This window comes from Rhinolophus ferrumequinum, chromosome 26, assembly GCF_004115265.2.
Source record: "Rhinolophus ferrumequinum isolate MPI-CBG mRhiFer1 chromosome 26, mRhiFer1_v1.p, whole genome shotgun sequence".
Lineage (NCBI taxonomy): Eukaryota > Metazoa > Chordata > Mammalia > Chiroptera > Rhinolophidae > Rhinolophus > Rhinolophus ferrumequinum.
Window position 1 is genome coordinate 16,519,320 of NC_046309.1, and position 13,537 is coordinate 16,532,856.

Sequence of the window (13,537 nt, forward strand, 5' to 3'; positions counted from 1 at the left end):
TAGAAAGATGTACTGGGTTGAACCAAATGAAGTTGCCATATTGGACTGTTCTTCACTTTTAAAATGGCAATTTCATATATTTCAACTTAATAGTTGTCATTTACTGAGATGGGTAAAATTATGTGAGGGAAGAGGTGGGGAGGGTGTCAGAACTTTATTTTGGGACATGAAGGGATATCAAATAGGCAGCTGTATGTATATGTCTGGAGTAGTGCAGCGGGCAAGGCCCCCATCAGAAAGGTAGATTAGGGAGGCAGAGTTGGCAGTTGAAGCTCAGAGACTGGATGAGCTCACCTAGGAATTAAACGTAGATGAAAAACAGAGGCCTGAAACTGAGCCTGGGGCTTCCAGCATTTCCAGAACGTGGAGATGAGGAAGCTGCAAAGGAAACACAGGTGGCCTCGACTGGCAAAACAAAGGCTCCAAACAGGGGAGTTGGCCCAGGTGAGGGCTCCTGGATGTAGGTGTAAATAATTCCAACCTTGTTCCCTCCTTGAGTCTTGGCATTAGTAGGTGTGTGTGTGTGTGTGTGTGTGTGTGTGTGTGTGTGTGTGTGTAGAGGGATGTGATCCTATCTTATATAAGACTGGCACTTTGGAGGTTGCAACATTTCCTCTATTTGATCTAGGTAAGTGTAGTGCAGCTGCTATCATCCTATCTTACAGATGAGTAAACTGAGGCACAAAGGTTAGGTTATTTGCCCAAATTCCAGGCATACCTCATTTTATTGCACTGTGCTTTATTGTGCTTCACAGTATATTGTGTTTTTTACAAATTAAAGGCAAGATCCTCCACCAGCAAAAAGATTACAACTTGCTTTATTGCAATAGTCATTTTATTGCAGTGATCTGGACCGAAACCCACAATATCTCTGAGGTATGCCTATACATCAATAACAGGTAACAAATCTGGGACTAGAAAGGGTTGTTTGTCTCTAAGTTCTATGCTCTTACTGAATCATGCTGCTTTTGGGGGGGTTGGTGTTTGCCCAAGGAGCCTGTTACAGAGGTACTGTGGAAATGACAACAATGTAGGAGGTGAAATCTTCCGTCCTTGCTACTGTGTGGCCTGCATTTTCCTGCGCTCACACTGACTGCTTCTGTGGGGACAAATTGTAACAGGGTTACGTGGAAATGACTTGAAATGAGTTTTAAGCTTTTATGTCTATAGCAGCCAGGAAAATGCTAATATTATTGCCCTTAGAGGGGCCTGGACCCAAGATCTCAGATGCCAAGAACACCAGCTCAAATGAACCTATTTCCTGCTAGAAATGGTCAAATGGAATCAGAAGGCCTTTTTGGGAGGACTTTCACATTGGGTGGGGTCAGTGATAAATGCGCTTGGTTTTAATGCCATTGGGTCAACAGGTACCTTCAGACACAGAGGCAACTTCTGGGCTCTTCCACTCCTCCACCAATGATAGGTTTTCATCTTACTCCCTCTTTGTGCCTTGCTCAAAGCATTACATTCTCTCCAAACTTACGTTCTTGCCTTGGAGAAGCTGCTCCTGAGATCAGAGGCTCCCCTGGTCAAGCTTGGCCCTGCCCTGGGGTGAGATAAACAGGCCCAAATACATTTCCCAGATTGCAACACTGGTGAGTCAGGCAGGGTCGGACAGCTGTTCCCTCACCGCGTCCCTGGTCGTTCCTGATAAGGAAGAACATGGCTCATGCCAGCGTGCTGCCGTGTGTGTGCACATATAAACAGAAACTCCCAGGCCCCAGTGTTGTCTTAGAGTAATTATTGACCTTCTGAATGGCTGAACATTGGGGAAAAAAGGTGAGCGCAAACTTACTCTGCGCCAGAGGAGTTCTAGGTTTCACAAGCCAAAAATAAGTAAAACCAGGGCTGTCATTTGACACCACTTGGGAACCACCTTTTGAACCTACCTAGCCAAGGGCAGGTTCAGGAGTCCTCTGAAGCTTTGGGAAGAGGAGGGGGAAGGTTGCAATGGAGGGCGGGGGAGGAAGCCAGGAGAGAGGAGATGGATTTATGAAGGTGCAAATGGCAGAATGCCCAGAGAGAAAAGGCGTATTGTAGAAATGCGAACATACCTTCACCACAAAGAGAAGGAATTGACGCTATGACATCTTTTAAAAAACACCAAAAAGAGCGAATTCCCTTTTCCTTAAATGACATACAGTGTATAAGGAGTGGGGCAAATGGGCGGGGGTTGATATTAATAATACAATAATACTGCCACCAATATCATATTACACCTTGTAATGAACACTTCATGTTACCTTTATGAAAAGCAATTTATAGTTTACAAGGGGTTTTCCCATTCATCTTTCCATTGACTCCATCAGCCTACTGAAGTTATGAGCCACATTTTACAGATGAGAAAATTGAGGCTCCGGGAGGATATATGCAATTAACTGAGGCATAATTAAGAGCTGGAGAGGGGCAGGTTTGTCCTAAGTAACCCAGAGCTAAGGTACTTACTAGACACACTAGGAAGGGTAATTCCTTTTCTATTTCCCCCGCTTTCTTCCGCCTCCCCTCCCACTCTGGGTTCAAGCCATTGTTTCTCAGTCTAGTTGTGTAGGACACAGCTCCCTGGCCCATGCTGGTATTAGGAGCCTTGCGCTCCCTCAGGCTGAGGCAGTTGGTCGCCAGTCATCAGTCGGTGGCCACCAGCCGCTCATGGCAGCACATGGTAGCCCAGGGGAGCCGACAGCAGCACATGGCAGCACACGGCAGCACACGGCAGCCCAGCTCCAGGGAGAGCCGTTGTTCACAGTATTAGCTGTAGAGGGCGCAACTCAGTGGCCCATGTGGGAATCGAACCAGTGATCTCGGCCTTAGGAGCATGGCGCTCCAATCATCTGAGCCACTGGGTCAGCCCCAATAACTCCTTTTCAATGACTGCCTCGGAGGGCTAAATCTCCCTTGCATTTCTAGGTAGAACAGCCCTACCTCCTCCAGTGTTGTCCAGAACAAGTTTCTCCAATTAAACACGCCTCTAATTAGTTTTGCTTAGTACTTAGATCACAGTAGCATAGCATCTGTGAGGATTAAAGCATCAGGGAAAATTTCTAGATCCACCTCATGCCCTTCTTTCTTTAGTGTCCCATCCTTGACTCTTTCTAACTGTTCTGGAAGCAACACCTTTGGATGCTGTAAGCTTGCCACCTTGCTCTCAGGTGGGGAGGAAACATCCTTATTTGCACAGGACACTATGGAAGCACAGGACCCAATTTGAGGGGTCAGGGTGGTGTTTTGAAAGTGCCCATACCTACTGGAATCGTCAAGCAGTGGTTGTCAAACTTTGGCCTGCATCAGAATCATCAGGGCAGCTTGTTAAAGACATGGACGCCCAAGTCCCACCCAGACCTTCTGAATCAGAATCCCCACGGGTGGGGCCTGGAAACTTGTGAACTAAACAAGCTCCCCCAGTGATTCTGAAGTACACCAAAGCTTGCGAAGCACTGTCTGAGCATGGAAGCGGGAGTTACTCAGATGAAGGAGAGTGGAGGGCCATACTGGGTGACAAGGTAGCAGCAACAGAAGCCCAAAGAGCCTAGAGGAGACTCAGTCAGGAACGATTTTCTGCTCCATTCTTATCTTCCTTTAGCAAAGTGGTCAAATAAAGGGAGTTAGAAATTCCTTCGTTCAAGTATGTCCTCTTCTGACAGAATTGCTATGTGCAGTAGGAAAAAAACAATGCACCACCTTCAGAAGCAGTTAAAATAGTCTATCTTTTTCAGAAAGTAGAATAAAGGTTACCGGGGGCTGGGGTGAGTGAGGAAGGAACAAGGAGTTACTGTTTAATCGGTACAGAGTTTCTGTTTGGGGATGATGAAAAAGTTCTGGAAATGGACAGTAGTGATGGTTGCACAACATTGTGAATGTATTTAATACCAGTGAACCGTACACTTCAGAATGGTTAAAATGGCAAATTTTATGTTATGTACATTTAGCTCACACACAAACTAGCTGGTCATTTTGAGGGATGGAATGATGGGAGCAAACACCGTTCAACTTTAGCTGATTGCCGTGTGTGTGTGTGTGTGTGTGTGTGTGTGTGTGGTTACATAAGGGGACTGACAAAGTACTAGTGGATGCATACATAAGATTTTTGAAAATGGATGGCAGTGAAAATGTGGTATAAATATAGAGATGCCTAAAACACTCTTGCCTGCCCCTTTTGCCTGGCTGGTTCCTGGGTTCCACATCCCTTTTTTTGGAGCGCCTTGCAGAGCAGTGTCTCTCAAACTTCACTGCTCATAGAAGTCACCTGGGGACTTCCTTAAACTGCAAATTCTAATTCGGTAAGTCTGAGGTGAAGCTCAAGCCTGCATTTCTAACAGGTTCCCAGGTGATGCTGACACTCTAAATCCACAGACCACATGGGAGGGCTGTGCAAATTTATAGAGTCATTCTTAGTTCACCATGATATCTGTATGTCCAGCAGAGTGATCAGTACATAGTAGGTGCTCAATAAATATTTACTGAATGAATGAGTATGTAGGGTTGGTATAGGAATTTGGAGGGCAATCTTTGTCCTCAACTACAGCATATGTAAGGTGTTTCTGCTTCTGTCAGTCATTCATTTTGTGAAATTACCTCATACTCTGTAGAGTAAGGATGTGGGTACTAAATTATGTTTGGCCTTGCCGCCTTGCTGCCTCAACGCTAATCCTTGAAATAGTGGCCCTATCTATATACGTGGAGAATAATGAATCCTGGTTTGCAAGCTCTGAGGAAGCCTCGCTATAGTCTAAAATCGCTGTAAACAAATTCTCTCCATCTAAGGAGGTTAGATTGTAGGGAACCTGCTGGAGCCGGAAATTTCCAGATTTTGGTGCCTGAGTAACAGCCACCTTGGCCTCCTCAAATCAAATAAACAGCCTTTTTAACAGTGTGTGAGAAGGAGGTTCATTACACTAAAACACATGAAAGTAATAATATTGCCATTATTTACTATTATCGTTTATGATGATGATAACGACACTGGCAGTTGAGCGATTGTGTGGGAGAGTTGGGGGAGGGGGCCCAGGGCCGAGAAGGCAGGAGAAAAAGGAACTACATCTCCCAGAATCCCCGACGAAAGTCCACGCCGCGGCGACCCACCCCTTTCGCCCACTGGACCCGCCCTGCCGATGACGTCACAGAGGTGACGTCACGGCGCCCAGAGCGAGGCTAGGGTAGAGAGGCCGACTGAGCTGGAGTCGTCCGCTGGTCGTGGAGGCTGCTAGGGAGCCAAGAGAGGGTGATCGGGCGAGCAGACGAGAGAGCTAGAGCAGGCAGGAGGGAGCGTCGCGCGGCGCAGAGTAGCGCCGGGGCTGGGCCGCAGCGGAACCCACAGTCGGAGAGGGGCAGCCCGAGCCGGGCGCCGCGGGGTCCCCACCCCCACTCGGCCGGACAGTGCCGGGTGTTCCCCGTGCGGGGGGCGGCGGCTGACTGGACCGGACAGGACCTAGAGGGTGTTGCCACCTCTAACGAGGAGCCGGCGCGTCCGCGGGCTCCGAGGAGCCGGGGCCCGGGGCCCGTGACAGACCAGCGGAGGAAGGGAGAAAGGCAGCGGCGGCGGCGCAGGCGACGGGGAAGCAGCGGCGACACCATGTCATCCCCCAGTCCGGGCAAGAGGCGGATGGACACAGACGTGGTCAAGCTGTATCCTTCGTGGAGGGGGGATTCAGGCTGTACGTGGGGGGCGGTGTGGGGATGCCCAGGGCACCCCCCTGAAACCCAAGCGAGGGCCCTGGGGCACTACAGGGCACTGTCCGAGGCTCCCTCCCTCCTACCAGCGCCTACGGCGGCTCCTTGGCACCTCCCATGACCGAGAGCCTTTTCAGCTCCCCCTTTATCTGCAGCACCCCGAAACGTGCGTTTTTCCTCGCTCTTCCTGCACCCCCAGTGCTCATGACTTTCCACCACGACGTTTGGACTCCCTAAACGGCCCCCCCTTTTTTCTTTTTTCCAGTACCAGCCACCTCTCTTCACCTACGAGCCCACCTTCAGGGTCTCTCTTTCCTGTTTGCTCTTTTGACTTTAGGGACTCGAGATAGAAATTCCGGAGAGTGAAGCCTTTTCTCCTTTTCTTGAGATGCCTCCCTTCCCTCCACTCACAGTGCTTCTTGAACTGGGGTAACTCAAGTGACCTCCTTTATCCCTAATTCCTTTCTATATTAGGAAGAGAGTAGTTTGCTCAGTGCCCCCTCTTGTAAGTGATAAAGAGCTCTGAATGTTTTAAATCAGAGACCCCTGTTAAGCTTTCTGGTGCCTAGTAGAACCTCACTGTTTTTCTTTCCACTGACAAAGCCTGTCCCACCCATAGTTATATGTGGCGAGGACCCCCAGGCCCTCTAGCAAGCCACCCTCCATATTATGCATATGACAGCGGGGGGAGGGAGGGAAAGGATTTCCTTAACAAAATAGCCCCTGTACTATGCACTTGAGCAAACACCCTTTATGAGGATAAGGTTCTTGGGGAATAATTGCCATGATCTTGCCAAATGACACCCTTTATTTTCCGACCCCCCCTCCCCCAACTTTATGTACTCTGGAGGTAGCAGTGGGAAAGCTGTAACTGATAAGAGTCCGTCAGGCAGTGGTTTTGGTTGGAGTCCAGACTGATTATTTCATGACCAGCTAGAGAAATTCGCGAAGGTTCCTGTGACAAATCGAGAAATTTTTTAAGGAGTAATTTAGAGGGTGGGGGGGAGAGAGGAAATGAGCCCAGTGTTCTGGACAACTAATCACTGGGGAGAGGGGGAAACGTGTAGGGAGTGGTAGTGTGTGAAATGCAGTTAAAAAGTCCTGTCTCTTGCTTCTCTCTCCCTCACCCCCATCCCCCCACCATTTCCCCCTTTGCAGGGTTTTGTTTATATAACTCAAGTTGTTTGGCTAGATTCTTCAGGTGAATTCCTTCTTTCTTCCTTTTGTTACTGTTTTGATTGGACATTTTACCTCTTTGTAGAGATCGATGATTGTTGTTAAATAGTCAGTTATGGAATTTGCTAAACTTTTAAACAAGTAGTTTTTGCATTTGGTTTGGAAGTGGGGGATGGGAGGGAAGTTGACTGGGCAAGAGATTTTTTCTTTTTATAATCTTTTCAGGAATAAGAAGGTGTTTTTTCTCCTCACTCAGGAAACTTGGCTGGAAATTAGGAACAGTAGATAAACTTCTAAGTTTAGGGCTTGAAGTTTAGAATTTGGGGGAGGTAGAAGTGAGGAGCAAGTAATAAAGTATATATTACGTACCAAACATATATCCAGGCACAAGTGAAATGGACTTTTTATGAACTGTTTGTGGCTCTGATTGAGTTTTGTAAACGTGTGAACGATACCAGTAATGTTGGCTTTTCATAAGGTTGCAGGAAAACTTGTAACTATGGCTGTGTGTACATTTCACACAAAGCAGTTTCGGGTTTTATTTTTGTTTAGAAACTAGGAAATGACAGGGTGGCAGAATCTGAGTTATTTTTATCTTGAATTGAGAGTTAGTGTCACACCTAATGCAAATTTCTACCTAATGTTTAATTAGGATGGGGGTGGGCAAGAGAATGCCAGCTGTTTTTGATCAATGTCAGATTCTCAAATTATATACATACATATTTTTAGAAGATTGAGGATAAATAGTGAGGCCTAACTTGACCTGATGCCTTTTCCATACAGTGCCTTTTGTTCATTTAGTAGTTGTGGCATCTAGAATGATTACCGCATTTAGGAGTCGGGTGTGGGGGGTGGAGAGGGAGAGGAAAACAGACAAAGAACAGCAGGGTGTCTTTCTTTTTTCTTCCCCTAAGTGGCTTATTTCATAGCTTATTTTTAGTAGAAGATGAAGAAAGGCAAAGATGCTTTGGCCTTCTGTTCTTTCCCCACCTTCCTCCTTTCTGACAAAAGAAAGCAGAGGCGCTTTAAAAATCATAGATCTCTGAGATATGAGATAGGAGGACACCAGTCTCACGATTTAACAGGCACAGGTTATCTTTGTTTCGTATTTGTTATTTTCTGGGCTAACGTAGTTTGGAAGTTAACATTTTTGTATTTTCTTTTGTGTGTGCATGTGTGTTGTGTGGGTGAGATTTTTGTGGCCTCCTTTCTCTGTTGAATTCACACTGGTAGGCCCAAATGGAGCCAACAATTTTTAAGCAAGGTATATTTAGCAAAACATTTAAGTAAAAATTTCCCAACCCATTACTAAAATGAGTACAATAGTGTGAGAGGGCTGGGGGTTGAAAATGAAAGATGGTGGAGAGGAAGTAGAAAAGGTCTGAAGGAATGTACTTGCTTTTTGCCCCTCAGTGCCCCTTGATGATTTGTTTGGTGTGGAGGCCGATAGCTAGTTTCATTGCAATCTCCTGTTTCAGCCCATTTTTGGATGTCTCCTGAGCATAATTATGCCACCACGATTTACAGCCTGGTAGGGAACCTATACAGCAGGAAAGTAGCGGTGTGGGGGTAGGGAGAGAAGAGGATGAGTAACTAATGGGCCACTGCCTTCTACCACCTTGATGGGTTCTCTGGTTGTTGTTTGGAGTCGGTGATATTTCTTTTGTGGCAGGTTGGTAGGAGGAGAGCTGACTCCCAAGTTATGCAGGGAATGAGTGTTTTGCACCAATGCACTTAATAATCTGCTGGGCGATTATGTTCTGAAACTGTGACTCATTCATTGTTTCTCTTCTGATCCTTTTGCTGAGGGTTGTGCAAACCTCTCCAGGAGCCCAGAAACTGATGTACATGACTTTTGGGCCCTGTAGGAATGTGTCCCAATCAGGAAGCTTGCAGTTAGCCCAAATCTCGTGGAATGGTCGTGAATAGTGTGGCCGTTTGTCTGTCGAGTCAGGTCGCTGGCTGATACTGTGCTGTTTCCAGCCTGGCAGCCTTTGAGGTTTCCATCTCAAACCGGGCTTATTATTTAGATTGTCTGAGAACTGGGACTCTGCTGACCTTAAAGCGTGATTTGCCCTAAAGGAATATCGGTTTAAGTCCTCCCTGGTGGAGGAACAAACAGCTCAGATTACACGGGTTTCCTTGTTGGTGGGGGTTACTCGTCTCACCCTGTTGCACAGCCTGGTGATCCTTTTATCTGTGAACCAGTGGCCCCTGTTGAAGGCTGGAGCTGCTTGTTTTGGAAAAGCGTATGCAGGCAAAAGGCCTCAGGCACAGCTCCTCACAACTCATTGGCTGCTCTGTTACTACCCGGAAAAGGAGGAGGGGCGGAGCTACCGAACAGCTGATGGAGTGTGTGGCCAGAGCGTGTTTATATACAAAAGAAGTAGGGGCTGGGGAGGCTTTGTGAGTGGTGTTATAGGATCAAGTGTGTTTTCACGGGGTAAAAGGAGGACAGGAAAACCTGACCAGTTGGAGTGCAAGAAATGTTAGGTTAAATCATAAAAGTGGATCTGATAAGTAATGGGGACTTTGCATACTCTCTGTGTCAGTGGTGTGAGATTTTCAAACTTATTTTATCGGACTAAGTTTTCAAAGATTCCCTTTTTCAGAGGCCGTGTCATAACTTAAAACAGGATATGTTGTGACTTTAAGTGTACTTAACTGACTCATGCAGGGATTCAGAAGTATGGTAGAAATGTAAGCTTCCTCCACAAAAGCTTTAAGAGTGGTAGGAAAGGCCAGTGACTTACACCTTTTCATTAACAGCATTAGTGAATCTTACAGAATCCTGGGTATCTGCCTAAGGGTTTCAGAAGCTTTCAATAACAGTTCATCCCCTCAAACGTTTGATTTTGTGCCAGGCTTGGTGTTAGGTGCTGGGGGTTTTGTAGTGAAAAATGTAGTGTGGGTAGTCATGATGCTTATATAACTAGTCAAACAGTTTTCCTTAAAAATCAAACTACGGGCTGTTGATAGCAGGTCAGCACTGTATCACCTTTTGTAATAACTTTTTAATCATGATTTTTTTTGTAATAACTTTATAATTGTATTTTCAGAATTGACTTTTCAAGGAATAGGAAGGTTAAAATGTGAATTTTATGTGATGGTATGTATGGGGATCTGTGTTCCTGTTATTTAAAAGATGTTAAAAAATGGAAATAAACATTAAAATGTGTAGCCATTTGTCTTTGACACCAACTTTAGTATTTTGCTATCAATCAGTAGTCATTCTATCCCTAAGTTATTAATCTTTGTTACTCTGATTTGTGCTCAAAGTGTAGACAATTATGTAATGTTTTAACCAGCTCTGGTGTCAGTTGGGAACCTGTATTTTGCCTTTTATTTCCTGTGGCCTCTGTTTTAGGAGCTGATGAGGTGGAAGGTGGAACAGTTTAATGGTCTTCAAGCTAAAAGTTACAGCTTTGGCAACTCCCAGTGTTCTGAATTTATCTTCTCTGCCTAGATTTTGGTGACAAATATAACATACTAGTACTTATTTTGGTTAAGCAGGAACCTACATGAGTAAGCATTCATAGCTTTAGGACATCTGATTCCTGCAGTGCAGTTCTAGTAAATTATACGCAAGCCTAAAAATTCAGCTTAGCACAATTTCCCCGGCACCTTGATCTGCATTTTATGTATAGTGTATATAATTTAGTAGATTGTTCAGTCTTAACAGATTTAATGGTTCCAAAAATCATTGGATTTTTAGGCATGCAATTCACACCTGCAAAAGTACTTTAGATTGCAGTAGCTTTTCAACTGTAGACCCACAGTGTACATTTTAGTAAAATAATGAGAAAACGTAGTTGGATTATACAAATACTAAGATAATTGAGGGAAATGAAGGTTACAGAAAGAAAACAGTCACCCATAATCCTATCCTTGAAACAGTGATTCTCAAATTTTAGGGTCATCTTAATTATCTGGAGGGTTTGCTAAAACAGGTTGCTGGGTCCCACCTCTGGAGTTGTCCATTCAATAGGTCTAGAGTGGGGCCTGAGAACTTGCATTTCTAACAAGTTCCCGGATGATGATGGTGCTTTGGCCTAGGGACCACAGTTTAATAACCATTGTCCTGGAAGGTTAACATTCTGGTGTTTTTTCTTAAAAGTCCTTTTTTCCTTCCAGGATATATTATTTTAAACCTGTTGATTATACAGGTTATGTGCCTTAGTATTTTTGCAACCATCTTTCACAGTTAAAAATACCAGACATAATGCATAGCTGATGTAATTATGCCATTCCTTGCCCTGCCATTGGTTTAATTCTTTGCCATTTTTCTGTGATAAGATTGAAGGTAACCTCTTAGGCATAAGACTTTCCCTGTATTTTTGGATTATTTCTATTTTCTGAAACTAGGATTCTAGATCTAAGATAGTAAACATTTGAATTAAAATGTTTAATTAAAAACCTTGGGGCCAGCACTCATTGGGCTTTCATTTTGTTCTGTTGTGTTTTTCTTGGTGTCATTTCAGCGCTGAAGCCAGTCAGCCTGGCATAGTGATGAAAGATGTGTTCTGATCTCTTTGTTTAAACTTTATGTTTTTTGTGATAATGGTAATCCTCAAATTAGGGATACTTTTGTACTTCGTGAAGTGCCTACTGTGAAGTGGTGGGTTAAATGTATTACATTCATGAGCAGATAGGTATGACTGGCAAGAGCTGTAGAATTAGTTTTGGTATCTTGAATTTTTTTCCTTTTCTTTTATTGAGGTATAGTTGGTATAAATAACTGTGTATATTTAAATTTGATCAGTTTTGCTCGTATTACACATGAAGCCTATCACCACAGTCAAGATGGTGAACGTATTCATCTTCCATAAAAGTTTCTTGTGCCCCTAGGTAGTCTTTCTCTCCCTCCCCCCAACCAGTGATCTGAGTTCTGTCACTATAATGATTTTGTATTTTCTAGAATTTTCTGTAAATTGAATCAGACAGTATGTACTCTTTGTGTGGATTGTTTCACTATAGTTTGAGATTCACTCCTGTTGTTACTATGTAGTTATTTCCTTTTTACTGCTGAGTAAGTATTCCATTGTATGGCTGTGCCACAATTTGTTTATGCATTCACCTCTTTACCTTAATGGCCGTTTGGGTTGTTTCCACTTTGGGGCTATTACAAATAAAGCTGTATGGACATCCGCTTCTCTCGGATAAGTATAGAGTAGAATAGCTGAATCATTTGGTAGGTATAGATTTAACTTTTTAACAGCTTGAATTTAATTTTTACTGATTGGTAGTTATTTCATACACAGATTGTGACATTAAACTGTTGTTTCAATTGTGTATTTTGAAGGAACCCCATTATATAGCATGATCCTAAAGCACTGATTTCTAACCTATCTCTGTCAAAGTTAGTTTTGTAGCTGGTCTTCCCTCTCCCCTATTCAAAATTAGTGAATGAAATTTTCATTGTGAAATATTTTTGTTTTGTGGCCCTTTAGAGTGGGATTTTACAATTATGGTCACAAATAACTTATGTTTTTGCATTTGCTAGTAAGACTGTATACGTTTTTGAAAAGGTGAGCACACTTTTTGTGCACGGTACCCTTTTCTTGCGTTTTGTAAAGTCCTGATGAAAGTTTTTTTTTTTAACATTAATTTTACTTAGCGTTTCCAGTTACCTTTACAGCAGTTTACAAATACTTAAACATGGAACTCTGTTAAGGTCTGTATAGTATCTTCAGTATTCACGTGAACTAAACTCAGAGAAAAGCAATAGCAACTCAGTGGCAGAATAGGAAACAGATTTTCAGAGTTAGGTATCCCTTAGTATGTTTTCCTGGAATCTTTTTTAAAGGTAATTTTTAACAAAATGGTGGGGGTTTTTGTTTTGTTACTTTTTGGCATCCTATGTGAATTATTTGATAGGCTAATTAATAGGCATGCCATAAAAAAAAATTACACGTTGCTTTGTAATAGTTGGTATATTCTTTATGAAAAAATTACAAATATTAAAATTTATGTGTAGGTGTTTACATGCATGTTGCTTAAAAAATTAACATCTTATTACTGATACCTGGAACATTTAGCTTTGCTAACAAGAAACAAGACAACCTGGTTTATGCAATGATAATTATTCAGTGGGCGACTTTGGTTCAGTCGTCAGACAGGAGGCTTGTGCTCATGTATATCAGTGTATTATTTTCAGATTGCCAAAGTGTAATTCAGGTGCAATGTAGAAACCTTTGAAAACACAGGAAAGTCGGCGTGTACTTTTGAGAGGCTGTTGTTACATTAGTGATTCTCAAGTGGGATATTGGGTTTGAGAAAACTTGTTATATTTTTCTGGGCAGGTACTTTGGTTATTGTAGTTGCTTCTCTGTACTTTGCTACTTGCTTGGGAAAGGTGGCTGGTTGTTTGCAGGCTGATGCTTCTGGCGGTACCTGCCGTGGCTGGCAGGATCCAAATCTTCAAGAGCCAGGTGGTGGAAATCCCTACAGGGCAGCTATATGCACACGTGAGGGATGAAGTTGGATCCTGTTTGTCTTGCTCTGTTTCTAGGTGTCTAGGGCATTAGGTAGGCAGTTTGAATAGGTACTACTGAGCTTTTGACCCGGCCTTGCAAAGAAGTCAGGGAGGTGTAAGAAACCCATGTGAAGGGGAGAGGCTTGGCTGGACTTTGTCATCTTTAGGAAGAGAGGCCTGGCTGGGTCAGCTTTGGGCTCACGAAATGTGCCTAGGCTATAG

At 43.8% G+C, this 13,537-nt stretch overlaps 1 protein-coding gene across 1 annotated transcript in view; it reads left to right on the forward strand.

Annotated features, from left to right (window-relative positions):
* The first annotated feature begins 5,118 nt into the window (after nucleotides 1-5,118).
* Nucleotides 5,119-13,537, forward strand: part of UBE2H (ubiquitin conjugating enzyme E2 H) — a 94,459-nt gene continuing 86,040 nt past the window's right edge. Inside the window, exon 1 of the mRNA XM_033099114.1 lies at nucleotides 5,119-5,619. Within this exon, the coding sequence (XP_032955005.1) occupies nucleotides 5,567-5,619 (53 nt within the window). The 5' untranslated portion in view covers nucleotides 5,119-5,566. The remainder of the gene's footprint in view (nucleotides 5,620-13,537) is intronic.